General features: G+C 40.0%; 1 protein-coding gene across 1 annotated transcript in view; it reads right to left on the reverse strand.

The window, feature by feature from the left end:
- The window catches only part of atm (ATM serine/threonine kinase), a 169,862-nt gene that overhangs the window by 116,903 nt on the left and 39,668 nt on the right, over nucleotides 1-13,291 (reverse strand). The window contains exons 20-27 of the mRNA XM_067986120.1: nucleotides 12,521-12,667; nucleotides 12,288-12,363; nucleotides 9,785-9,915; nucleotides 8,770-8,890; nucleotides 6,742-6,912; nucleotides 5,416-5,585; nucleotides 3,207-3,459; nucleotides 312-430 (exon numbers count right to left, since the gene is read on the reverse strand). Of these exons, the coding sequence (XP_067842221.1) occupies nucleotides 312-430; nucleotides 3,207-3,459; nucleotides 5,416-5,585; nucleotides 6,742-6,912; nucleotides 8,770-8,890; nucleotides 9,785-9,915; nucleotides 12,288-12,363; nucleotides 12,521-12,667 (1,188 nt within the window). The remainder of the gene's footprint in view (nucleotides 1-311; nucleotides 431-3,206; nucleotides 3,460-5,415; nucleotides 5,586-6,741; nucleotides 6,913-8,769; nucleotides 8,891-9,784; nucleotides 9,916-12,287; nucleotides 12,364-12,520; nucleotides 12,668-13,291) is intronic.

A 13,291-nucleotide genomic window follows, 5' to 3' on the forward strand; every position in this document is an offset into this window, starting at 1 on the left:
GTGAAGGGTTAAACAAAAGCCAGTCAGGTTTCTTAATTCGGCACAAAAAATAAACAAAAATGATAACAGCTATGTTTAAAAAAAAGCGAAATGTATGGAGGCGGGCACTCGTGATACTACTACAGTTTCATAAGAAGCATGCTCAACTTAAGTATGTTCATGTTATTTCTTTAAAAAATTACAATCTTCATGTGAGAACAGATGAAAAAAAGTTCATGGTGGTATAACTCTCTAGGGATGCATGTAAGCTATTATTTGGTTATTAGTGTCATTAGTAATAAATGGCTTCAAATTTCCATTAGTTTTCTTACCCAGCAAACTTCACCAATTCTACACCGTCTGCGGCATCTTGGTTGGGAGGGTCATACAGGGTATTGAGCAGTTCTACAACAATCTCTGGCATGTTGTTGTGGCTCAAAAGGTCAATTTGCTTTATTTAAAAAAATGAGAAATACCAACGTTAAAGAACATCTCAGAAATTGTGTTTTTACACCCAACATGCTCACAGCAAATAAGTATGCTGAAATAAAGTTACAGGGAATTACTTAACCACAGCTATTACTTTCTGAAACATTTCCTGTTCTCTACAATAAACGATGCTAAGCCCTTATGTGTCTGTAGCAATATATTAAACTCAGATTGCAAGCAGAGCTTGAAACTCCCAGAGGCTACATTGGTCTATCATAGCCACAACAAAGACATGAAACAATGAATCTATTTCAATGCACAAACTGCTGCACATCATCTCAATGCAACACAGAATGATATGATAAAGGTTCATTATCGTTAGTGCGTTACCAATTTCAACTGGAGGCTGAGAAGCAGAGGCAAACCTATTTTTATTGTTAACTCTAGGTGCAGGACAAAAACTAATAGTATCGCCAAGGCTGAAGAGAGAAAACTCCCATGGGCTATATGCATTCATGATGCCATACAGTTCTGCATGCTCATCCGCTTTATCTAGCGAGTACCCTAGTGATACAGACAAGAAGGTCTCAGGCTTAATCCCCAGTCCATGCAGAGTTAGTTGATCTCACCTGGGGCGCCAACACAATTGGCCACAAGTATCCTGTTTTTTAAAAATTTGTTCATGGGATGTGGATGTCGCTGGCAAGGCCAGCATTTATTGCCCTTCCCTAATTGCCTTTGAGAAGGTGGTGGTGAGCCACCTTCTTGAACCGCTGCAGTCCATGTGGTGAAGGTTCTCCCACAGTGCTGTTAGGAAGGGAGTTCCAGGATTTTCACCCAGCGACAATGAAGGAATGGCGATATATTTCCAAGTCGGGATGGTGTGTGACTTGGAGGGGAACGTACAGGTGGTGTTGTTCCCATGTGCCTGCTGCTCTTGTCCTTCTAGGTGGTAGAGGTTTGGGAGGTGCTGTCGAAAAAGCCTTGGCAAGTTACTGCAGTGCATCCTGTGGATGGTACACACTGCAGCCACAGTGCTCCGGTGGTGAAGGGAGTGAATGTTTAGGGTGGTGGATGGGGTGCCAATCAAGCGGGCTGCTTTGTCCTGGATGGTGTCAAGCTTCTTGAGTGTTGTTGGAGCTGCACTCATCCAGGCAAGTGGAGGGTATTCCATCACACTCCTGACTTGTGCCTTGTAGATGGTGGAAAGGCTTTGGGGAGTCAGGAGGTGAGTCACTCGCCGCAGAATTCCCAGCCTCTGACCTGCTCTTGTAGTCACAGTATTTATATGGCTAGTCCAGTTAAGTTTCTGGTCAATGGTGACCCCCAGGCCGTTGATGATGGGGGATTAGGTGATGGCAATGCCATTGAATGTCAAGGGAAGGTGGTTAGGCTCTCTCTTGTTGGAGATGGTCATTGCCTGCCACTTGTCGGGCACGAAAGTTACTTGCCACTTATCAGCCCAAGCCTGGATGTTGTCCAGGTCTTGCTGCATGTGGGCCCAGACTGCTTCATTATCTGAGGGGTTGCGAATGGAACTGAACACTGTGCAATCATCAGCGAACATCCCCATTTCTGACCTTATGATGGAGGGAAGGTCATTAATGAAGCAGCTGAAGATGGTTGGGCCTTGGACACTGCCCTGAGGAACTCCTGCAGCAATGTCCTGGGGCTGAGATGATTGGCCTCCAACAACCACTACCATCTTCCTTTGTGCTAGGTATGACTCCAGCCACTGGAGAGTTTTCCCCCTGATTCCCATTGACTTCAATTTTACTCGGGCTCCTTGGTGCCACATTCGGTCAAATGCTGCCTTGATGTCAAGGGCAGTCACTCTCACCTCTGGAATTCAGCTCTTTTGTCCATGTTTGGACCAAGGCTGTAATGAGGTCTGGAGCCGAGTGGACCTGGCGGAACCCAAATTGAGCATCGGTGAGCAGGTTATTGGTGAGTAAGAGCTGCTTGATAGCACTATCGATGACACCTTCCATCACTTTGCTGATGATTGAGAGTAGGTTGATGGGCCGGTATTTGGCCGGATTGGATTTGTCCTGCTTTTTGTGGACAGGACATACCTGGGCAATTTTCCACATTGTCGGGTAGATGCCAGTGTAGTAGCTGTACTGGAACAGTTTGGCTAGAGGCGCGGCTAGTTCTGGAGCACATATCTTCAGCACTACAGCCGGGATGTTGTCGGGGCCCATAGCCTTTGCTGTATCCAATGCACTAAGCCATTTCTTGATATCACATGGAGTGAATCGAATTGGCTGAAGACTGGCTTCTGAGTTGGTGGGGATATCGGGAAGAGGCCGAGATGGATCATCCACTCGGCACTTCTGGCTGAAGGTGATTGCAAACGCTTCAGCCTTGTCTTTTGCACTCATGTGCTGGACTCTGCCATCATTGAGGATGGTATATTTGGAGTTATGGATGAACAAGAGGGAGGAAAAAAATATAGTATGAAATTAGGAACAGTTTCTTGCTGTGGACTTGTGGCCAAAAGGGAAAAAAAACCTGTCAGAACCCGAATTATTTGCGAGTCGGGAAGTCCGTGGTTGAAGTAAAGAAGGATTCCCATTAGGCTGGGTTGGTTTCAAATCCGAGTCCCAGAAGTAAAAGTATAATGTAGCAATCCAATCTACTAAACCTCCCAAATCTCCCTGTAGTAGCATCACTGGCAAGAACAGAATCCCTTGTTGAATGAGTTTTTCCTTTAGTAGCACGGGGTGACTCATTTTAGGGCTCCATTGCATCAGTAAACATGCAAAGAGGTGCAATGAAACGCTAGCTAATCTCACCTGCTTCCCTAAGCAATCATCTTCTTTCAGCATGTCGTATACCTTTGATGCATTTTCTCTTTGCTGCGCCATATCAGGTTCAGATCCATTCTTATCTTGATATGCAAAGCAAGGCAGGATATTAACCAGGATCTTTGGAAGGCAATCAGCAAGCAATTCTTTCCAGTTCTTTTTAATGTGTGTAGCAATTGATTTCACTTCTTCCAAGTTACCATTAACTGTCAGGTGTGGAACAAGTATTTTGTAATAGGACCTAGAACACATAATCATCAGCAAAAACTATGTCACTAAATTAGTTAATGAAGAGGGCAACAGCTGTTCTTTCATCAGCATTAAAAGCCCATAACTCATAAAACAGGCATTCAAATAATCTCTTGCAAATATAGGAACCACCATCTGGGCGAGATTATTTCATTTATTCCATGGCCACGTGGCAGAGTTTTTTTTGTTTGTTGTGAATTTGGTACTTAAAGGTGAGGGATGTTGGTGCTGGGAATCAGCAAACATTCCCATTTCCCACCGTGTCAGTACCCATCACGCGCACGTAAGGCATAGCAGTTAGATTCAGCATTAAACTCATTCAGTCTGTCTTAGATCCAACCTCAGAAGAGCACTCCCCACTGCACCAGTGTGAATGTTTCCATTTCCCACATCAGCACTCCTGTGACCTCTGTAAGCAAGATTGCCAATTTGGAGGCAGTTTTGTGCTGTGGGACCTGCCCACTAGAAAATGGACAGAGACTTCCCAAACTCATTTCACAAAGGGCCTTAGTATGCAACAGATAGAAGAGATTTCATCAGTTCTGACAAAAGGTCAACTTCTGAAATGTTAACCTGTCTTTTCTCTTTACAGATGCTGAGGGATCCACTGAGTATTTCCAGCATTTTCTGTTCTTGTTAGAGATTTTATTCCATCAGTCTGAGCTGGATTTGGTCAAAGGCTCCAGAGGTGAAAAACCATTTTGTCCTGATACATATTTACAAAACTATACACTGCCACTGACCTATTTATTGCATGAATAGTTTTCAATTTTTACACTTGAGATGTAGACCTTATGAGTACTGAAAATACTAAAGACATCCACAAAATGTTATTTAACAAAATAATTCTCAGACTCCAATAATCAATAAAACTGGTCCGTCATAAGTTATGAATTCTTTGGATCTTTACAACTGATGAATGACAGGTAAGAATATGTGAATTGAATTATCTCCTTGTTCTTGTCTAGAACATGATAATTAAAGGGAATGTTAACAGAGGGAGTGGATTAAAAGTACTTTCATGCTAAGTACCATTCTTGTGTCTTCCACATCATTAATTTTTAGCAACCCACTTTTTTTGATGGCTAATCATGTTGAAGAAATCTTCTATACAATCCAGAAGATGGAAATAAAGCATCCGCATTCCACAGACATTAGGCAAAGGGATTCTCAGGAAACATGTAGAGTAAATGGCTTCTTTTATTCAGTTTGAGTTTTCAAAATACCGAATGAGAGCAGCCTTTTATTGAAGCAGCGTCCTCTTTATTCAAACAGGACTAATGGATGTTAACTTGCCTTCTACAAAAAGGTGCAGCAAAAACTTTCAGCACTGCTGATCATTAGAGAGATTAAAGTCATGCTTTATTCCTCTTACAAATAAATATTGCCAGGATCATCAACCATGTTTATTTTATATAGGCTGTACCACACTTAACATTTGTTAAATATTTTTTAAAATTTGTTCATGGAATGTGGGCGTCGCTGGCAAGGCCAGCATTTATTGCCCATCCCTAATTGCCTTTGAGAAGGTGGTGGTGAGCCGAGATTTTAGGCCATTTCAGAGGGCGATTAAGAATCAACCACATTACTGCCGGTCTGCAGTCACATATAGGCCAGACCGGGTAAGGGCGGCAGGTTTCCTTCCCTAAAGGACATCAGTGAACCAGATGGGTTTTTACGACAATCCGGTAGTTTCATGGCCACCATTACTGATACTAGTATTTTTTATTCCAGATTTTTATTTAGTTAATTGAATTTAAATTCCCCAGCTGCTGTGGCAGGATTTGAATTCATAACTCTGGATTATTAGTCCAGGCCTCTGGATTACTAGTCCAGTAACATAACCACTATGCTACCATACCCGATATGTTCAAGTACATTGAGTAAAGAACAAGACCGTCACAGTATCCTACTGTATGACTTGGAGGGAAGGTAACACTCCATTTACCTGTAAAATTCTTCCAGATTAGAAAAGTTCAATAGGACATAAGGGAATGTAGGCAAGCTGTAGTCAAGATCAGTCACTCTCAGCCATTCGTGAATAAGGTAATCCAAATGGGAAACCATAAAGCTTTCCAAACTACGATAGGTCAAACACTTCGACATGGTCTCAAGAACCTAATTAGAGTTAACAGGTAGGTCATGAAAGTACAATACATGTATTATGCAAAACAATATGGCTTTAGAAAACCACAGACAACAAAAAAAACTTGTTCAATGTCTTAGTGAAAAATTGGTTGTTACAAATTAATTATACTATCCTAGGAGTTGGCTGTTTGTGCATCACTGAACACAAAATATTTGGCTCAGTTACACTCAACTTGAAATTACTATTTTTGACTTTAGTTTAAAACCAACTTAAAAACTCCAGTCTAAAGAATGCACTTTATTCTCACAAAAGGTTGCATAGGTTAAGACTTACTTTCTACAACTGAACTCTATGAATGCTTTTATTTATTTCTGCCAGCCCAATTTCCTACCCTTTTTTACACCTCTTCTCCTAAAGACAGACTCCTGCAGGGGTACAATGCCACTGAAGCCAGTTCCACCCTTCAGTACCATGACGAAGTGCTTGTTCTTCATGCACGAGCCTAAACAATGCATGTTGGCAGAGTATTTAGCATAGAAGACTGGTCCTGTTCACACCCAATGGCCACAATTTTCAGCTAGGGTTGCTGGGCAGCACTTATGAAAACCAATATGGTCAGATTATTCCCCTCTCCCTAGTCCAGAAACACTGAGGTCAATTGTAGAGGTACTACCATTGCTCAGTTAAAGTCAGCTCAACTCAGTATATAGCAGGGATGAAACTTGGTCTGCAAGGCTCATTCCCACACTGGGAGGCACATTTACCCACTGAGTTAATAGAGCAGTTATGAATGCTTTTACAAATTGTAGTTACATAATTGTATCAGCACACAGTCCAAGATTAAAGGCCTTGTAGCTGAAGACACCCTCTGTTGATTTGAAGTATATGTCACTGATGTTCAGTGCTCACATTTTCACAAGAACAGGTGGTTCATTATAATTGAACCATTGCACTTGTATTGATTTCTTTCCAATTTTCTGCTTTTATTTCACAGAATTCCATGCATTTGTGAAAAGGGCATTCAATACAAACAAATGTGGTATCTTGTAAGCTGTATGAGTTTGATGTGATGAAAGGGTTAACATGTCCTAATACTTGAAAACAGAATCAAATGAGAAAGCAAGCATCACCATTCAATCATCTACGAGTTTAAAAAAAAAAGCAACAATTTCACCTCATAGTTACTTTTTTAACAAGTGTAGGATCCAGTTTGTTCTCCTTTAATGACTGGCAAATTGCAAATAAGGCCTGTTTTTCACAAATGGGGCTACAGCACATCACCAACGAAATCACTGTAAGCAGCGTAGCTCTTCTGTTGCACTTCTCATCCTGGAGTTCTTCTGGGGTCGCACAATTCTGAAGAAAGAATGAAAAGTTTAAACAAGGAGACTATTTTAAACATCAAATACACACACATGACAACTTACATTTATATAGCACCATTAACATAGAAAAAAGTTCCAAGGCACTTCATAAAGGCATAAGGAAGAAAGTGGACAAAGAAGGAGATGCTAGGAGGGGTGACCAAAAGCTTGGGCAAAAAACTGGGTATTAAGAGGGCTGTTAAAGGAGGAGAGGGAGGTGGAGAGGCAGGGTAGGGATGCACTAAAGTCTGGAGTCAGAGGAATGGAGAATTTGGTCAGGAACACTGAAGCACTGGAGAAGGTTACAGTGATCGAGAAAGACTAGGTCATAGAGGCAGTTAAATACCGAGAAAGGGAATTTTAAATTTGAGGTGCTGGGAAATCGGGATTCAATTATAGGTCAGTGAAAATAGGGGTGAGGGCAAGGGAGACCTGCTCCAGGGTAGGGGGAGGGAAGAACTCCAGATGATATTAACTCAATGGAGTGCTTGGGTGGAAGAGGATAGAAGGTATTATTCCATTACCAAAAAAAAAGTGCATCTCACAAACAACACTATAGATCTCATTTGTACTCCATCTTTCGGCTTATAGAGAATTTGGATTGCTACGGTTCAATTCAGGGTTAGGGTGTGGTGCTGCATGGATACTTGACATTCCAGATGGTTCTTTGATGTGTAATGTTAAATGACCTTTTAAAGGTATCCGTCAGGACATCACCTGCAATTGCACATGGAGAATCAAGACCAAGTGTACTCTTCAGGTGAAGCGAGGTTAGAATATGAAGGATAATTAGACCAGGGCAGTGCCTCTACTGGGAGAGAAGTTATAATTACAATTTTACATTGGCAGTTCCATTGTAAATATGGATTTAGGAATTAATTATGGGAAAAGTTAACAGGAGGTGCATGCAGTCATAAGATTTTTAATATATTATAAATATATTCCAGAAATATATGTACTCGATACCTTTTCAACTAACCTTGCAATTTTTTGTTTGCAAAAGTGATTTTTAAAAAATTCTACCAATTTTCTCCATTCTCCCTTACCATGAAGGCATGTGCCCTTTACTAGCAAACATTATAACAGAAGTGGCAATTATTCATGTAAGTTTTTGACAGTGAGTTTTGGTGGGCTATTCAACTGCAAGGGGCACATATCTAAACCTAATCCTGCCCTCACTGGAGTTCACACATGCACATTTCTAGCTGAGGCCAGTTGTAGTGCCTCTATCAGGGATGAAACCTGTGATTTTCCTGGTCCATGCAGTTCAGTTACTGACCAAATAAACATAACTTGGAGAAATGTAACTTTTTACCGTGACATGCTGAGAATAGAAATGATGAACCCAGCAATACGATTGTATCCCGACTTTAATATACTGGAGCATATTTTGGTATCTCAAGTGCACTGAGCATCAAGAGAACAGCAGCAAGGAAAATAGAAAGGAAAAAACAAGGATCATATTTTTGTTTTAATGGTAGGTAATATCAGAACCCAGGGATCACATCGAGGGTCCAAATTTCAGAAGAGAAAGAGCTCACTTGTATTGAATCAAATCCTTTTAATCCATTACAGTGGAGTTGATTTTAGGTTTCTTTTCTGTACGAGAAAAAAAATCGAATGAATCAACCGAGTGAAACATTTTTAATTGTATTTGAGTGGGGGCATGAGCCAGCAAACAATGGCAGACTAAAGAGATACACCGGAAGTTACTGATCCGCTCCAAATAGGATCAGTTGATCTTTCCTTAAAGTTAAGTAAGGATGCAGCTGAACTAAACTAGGCCATAGTAAAAAAAAATGAACATGTACATGGTTTTAAAATCATATTAAAAGAAAAGCGAGGTTACCTGAAATCTCATTCCTGCTTGCACTTTCATATACACATTTTCAAAGGCTTTCTGCTGCAGTTTCACAGGAAGGGCTTTCAGCTGTACAGAGGGGTCCTGTAACTGAACCTCTTGGAAAAGCCTGGAGAGAAAGAAATTGTTCAATGCGAGTGATCACATTTCACATGGATTTCTTGATCAGAATGATATGATTCTTATTTGCTAAAAGCCCCAGATTACAAACCACTGAATGAAGAGGTACTGAATACAGTGACAGAAATAGGAAAAGATTACGTTTTCACATGACCATCGGTGTAAATAAGTGGAGGTTCAATAGATCAGGAGGTAATGTATTCGAACTCTGATCTTTCACCTTTGTAACATGGGAATGAATACTACCTAGACAAATGGAATAAAACTGTCCTCTCTCCGGCAGCAAGTGAAATAATGCAGGCAAGTTTCCACTCGGTCCCTAGTGAGTGCGCAGTATAAAACTATTTACAATGCAGCACAAATTGGCAATCTCACTCAGAGGCCCATAAAAATGGCCTATGTATTAAGCAGAAAAAAAGCCACATTGATGCAGTGAGGGGTGTCCTTCAGAAGTTAAGACTTGACAACAGAGTACAAGAAACTTTACTCTACATCTGGTCTGTACCTGACGGTTTGTTGTCGTCACTGAACTCCCCAAAGGAGAAAAATGTTCCACTTCCCGCACTCCCATCCTTTGCCTTGACAAATACAATACTTCACCAAAATGTTTTATTTCAACTCCAGTAAAATAGTCCTGAAATAATTTGTTTCTCTCAATACTACATAAAAACTTCACAAGGGTTGGATAAAAGAAATATATTTTACATCTCCGCTACCATAAATCAGTCAAGTAATATTATTTGGCATTTAATAACTCTCACTTTGTGGAAGTCAGAAATTGATTTGGTATGTGGTATAAAGTTTAATTTGAGCAAAGCCTTTTCAACACTGCAATTACTTGTGACTGTAACTGTAAGCATTTATTAACACCCAGAAAGTTTACCTGTTAACAGACATGGCAGCCAGCATGCGAACCTGGTGGTGAGTGTCTGCTAGGAACTCTGGGTAGACTTCAGAGACAGGTAACTCTTCATTTCTGATGGAGAGTACAGTCCATTTGGAATGTGGGTCTTTCTAAAAGGACATAACAAATCCCACAAAACTAAACATTACCAAAACACACCTTTGCATCAGCCAAGACGTTAAAGGCACAAAGATTACAGGACTCACAAACCTAAACAGCTACTATGCACACCACATGTAGGCTAGAAAGGTATAATTCTCAGTCTGAATTTTGAAACAAACACTAAGCCGATAATATTATTTAGGTTTTATTCAGAACTTATGGATTGTTATGTGTGGAAATTCCAAAACTAAAGCTTTTAAAAAGAGACTCTGTTCTCCACATCTCATAGAATCATAGAAGGCGACAGCACGGAAGGAGGCTATTCGGCCCATCGAGTCCACGCCGGCTCTATGCATGAGCAATCCAGCTAGTCCCACTGCCCCGCCCTATCCCCGTACCCCTGCACATTTTTTTGTTTCAAGTACTTATCCAGTTCCCTTTTGAAGGCCGTGATTGAATCTGCCTCCACCATTCCCTCATGCAGTGCATTCCAGATCCTAACCACTAGCTGGGTAAAAAAGTTTTTCTTCATATCACCTTTGGCTGCTTTGCCAATCACCTTAAATCTATATCCTTTGGTCCTTGACCCTTCCGCTAATGGGAACAGTTTCTCTCTATCTACTCTGTCTAGACCCTTCATGATTTTGAATACCTCTATCAAATCTCCTCGCAACCTTCTCTGTTCCAACGAGAACAATCCCAGCTTCTCCAGTCTATCCACATAATTTAAGTCCCTCATCCCTGGAATCATTCTAGTAAATCTCTTCTGCACCCTCTCTAAGGCCTTCACATCCTTCCTAAAGTGCAGTGCCCAGAACTGGACATAATACTCCAGTTGTGGCGGAACCAGTGTTTTATAAAGGTTCATTATGACTTCCTTGCTTTTATACTCTATGCCTCTATTTATAAAGCCCAGGATCCCATATGCTTTTTTAACCGCTTTCTCAACCTGCCCTGCCACCTTCAATGATTTGTGCACATATACCCCCAAATTCCTTTGTTCCTCTACCCCTTTTAGAATTGTGCCCTCTATTGCCTCTCCTCATTTTTCCTACCGAAATGCATCACCTCGCATTTTTCCATGTTAAACTTCATCTGCCACGTGTCCACCCATGCCACCAGAGTGTCTATGTCCTCTTGAAGTCTATCACTATCCTCCTCACCATTTACTACCCTTCCAAGTTTTGTGTCAACTGCAAATTTTGAAATTGCGCCCTGTACTCCCAAGTCCAAGTCATTAATACGTATCAAGAAAAGCAGTGGTCCCAGCACCGACCCCTGGGGAACACCACTGCATACCTACCTCCAGTCCGAAAAACAACCAACCATTCACCACTACTCTCTGTTTCCTGTCGTTTAGCCAATTCTGTATCCATGTTGCTATTGCCCCCTTTATTCCATGGGCCGCAACCTTAATAGCAAGCCTACCATGTGGCACTTTATCAAAAGCTTTTTGAAGATCCATATACACCACATCAACTGCATTGCCCTCATCTATGCTCTCTGTTACCTCATCAAAAAACTCTATCAAGTTGGTTAAACACGATTTGCCTTTAACAAATCTATGCTGGCTTTCCCTAATCAATCCACACTCGTCCAAATGACCGTTAATTCTGTCCCGGATTATCGTTTCCAGAAGTTTCCCCACCACCAAGGTTAAACTGACTGGCCTATAGTTGCTGGGTTTATCTTTACATCCTTTTTTGAACAAGGGTGTAACATTTGCAATTCTCCAGTCCTGACACCACTCCTGTATCTAAGGATGTCTGCAAGATTATGGCCAGTACCTCTGCAATTTCCCCCCTTACTTCACTCAGCATCCTAGGATTATATATTTTATAATAAAATCAGCTATTTATGAAGATCAATCATATTTGGGTAAATAAAGAAAATAATCACTTCTCTTCTTTTTTTTAATTCATAAATTAATCTTAAAGAGTTACACATATCTACTGAAGATATCTGATAAATGATACAATTATTTACAAATTAAAATAAAGTATAAGGATATTCCAAAATGCCATTACAGTACAATAAAATCTTGCTTACATCTTCATACTTGAGTTTGTGTTCTATGAATAGATAGCGATAAATTGTGCCGTGATATAATTTATTATCTCTATCCAGTGATATCATTTTTTCAATGAAATTAACCCCCTTTTCCCAGAGAAAATTTTGAACAATGTCTAACTTGCTCTATGTTGCATTCATTCAGCAGAGAATATTTTAGTTTATGATAACCATCACAAGCAGAAGGCAGGATTAGTGGGAATATTGTAGTGTCTATTGGTACACTGTCATGACACTGGAATATTCAAACAACTGCTGAATCTTGGTAATATGTTACCCAAATATCAGAATACACATTTAATTGACTTACCTCAAGTAGTGCTTTCATGCATCTTACTAGAGCAGCTCTCACTTGTGCGTTACATTTGCCTTCCTTACTTAGGTGCCTATTACAAATAAACACATACAAGATATATATTGATATATATTAACTTTCATAACTACACATCCAGGAATAAAATCTTAGACCTTTTGGTTTCAATCAAAAGAACAGCATGAAAAACAGTCTAGTTGAAAGCATAGGGCCAAAAAAAGTACACATACCAGAATGCTCCAATTGTCGTTAGTAGTTCCCCCTGAACATCAGCCATTTCATCAGAGTCAATGCCTTGTGCTGTTAGTAATGGAAGAATGTGCGTCAGGATCACTGAACAAACCTCTTGATCACAACGATACATGGAACACAAGTCCCTGAACAGAACAGAAGTTGCAATTACAAAATGCTTCAGCTTGCAAATCAATAAATGTTAATCAATTCATTCATCCCTGTTAAGTGACTGCTAAAATCAGACAACTTCAAAACAGTTGAGAATCCAACTGCATTAGAATTTATGCAATTCTGTGTGGATTTGAAAGAGGGATAAACAACTTAATAATGCAAGTTACTTTGAAAATAAAATCAAAATTACAGAAATTTGAAGTTAGCCAATATAAATATATTTGACATACATAAAAATATTTAACGCATAAATAAAATGAGCTATGCTTTGGTATGCTGATAATGGGCTTTTACTAATATTCTCCAATGACAGTTTCAAATCTAACTGGGGCAAACTGAAATTCTTTTTAGCAAAAAAGAAACTTTCACAAGAACTGTTATCCCCAGGAATCAATTATCTTTCAATACGCAATAACAACATTCCAACCAACAAAATCTATTTGGGGGAACACAAGTGGGATTAAAAAGTCTGATATTAATCTAAAAAAAATGTTATTCTTACACTTATCAGAAAACTGGTAGTTATAATCACAAACATGAGCTATTTGATACAAGACCCTGCCTGATTAGTCTTTTTAATTATTATTTTTCTTCAA

The sequence above is a fragment of the Heptranchias perlo genome, chromosome 6 (assembly GCF_035084215.1).
Source record: "Heptranchias perlo isolate sHepPer1 chromosome 6, sHepPer1.hap1, whole genome shotgun sequence".
Lineage (NCBI taxonomy): Eukaryota > Metazoa > Chordata > Chondrichthyes > Hexanchiformes > Hexanchidae > Heptranchias > Heptranchias perlo.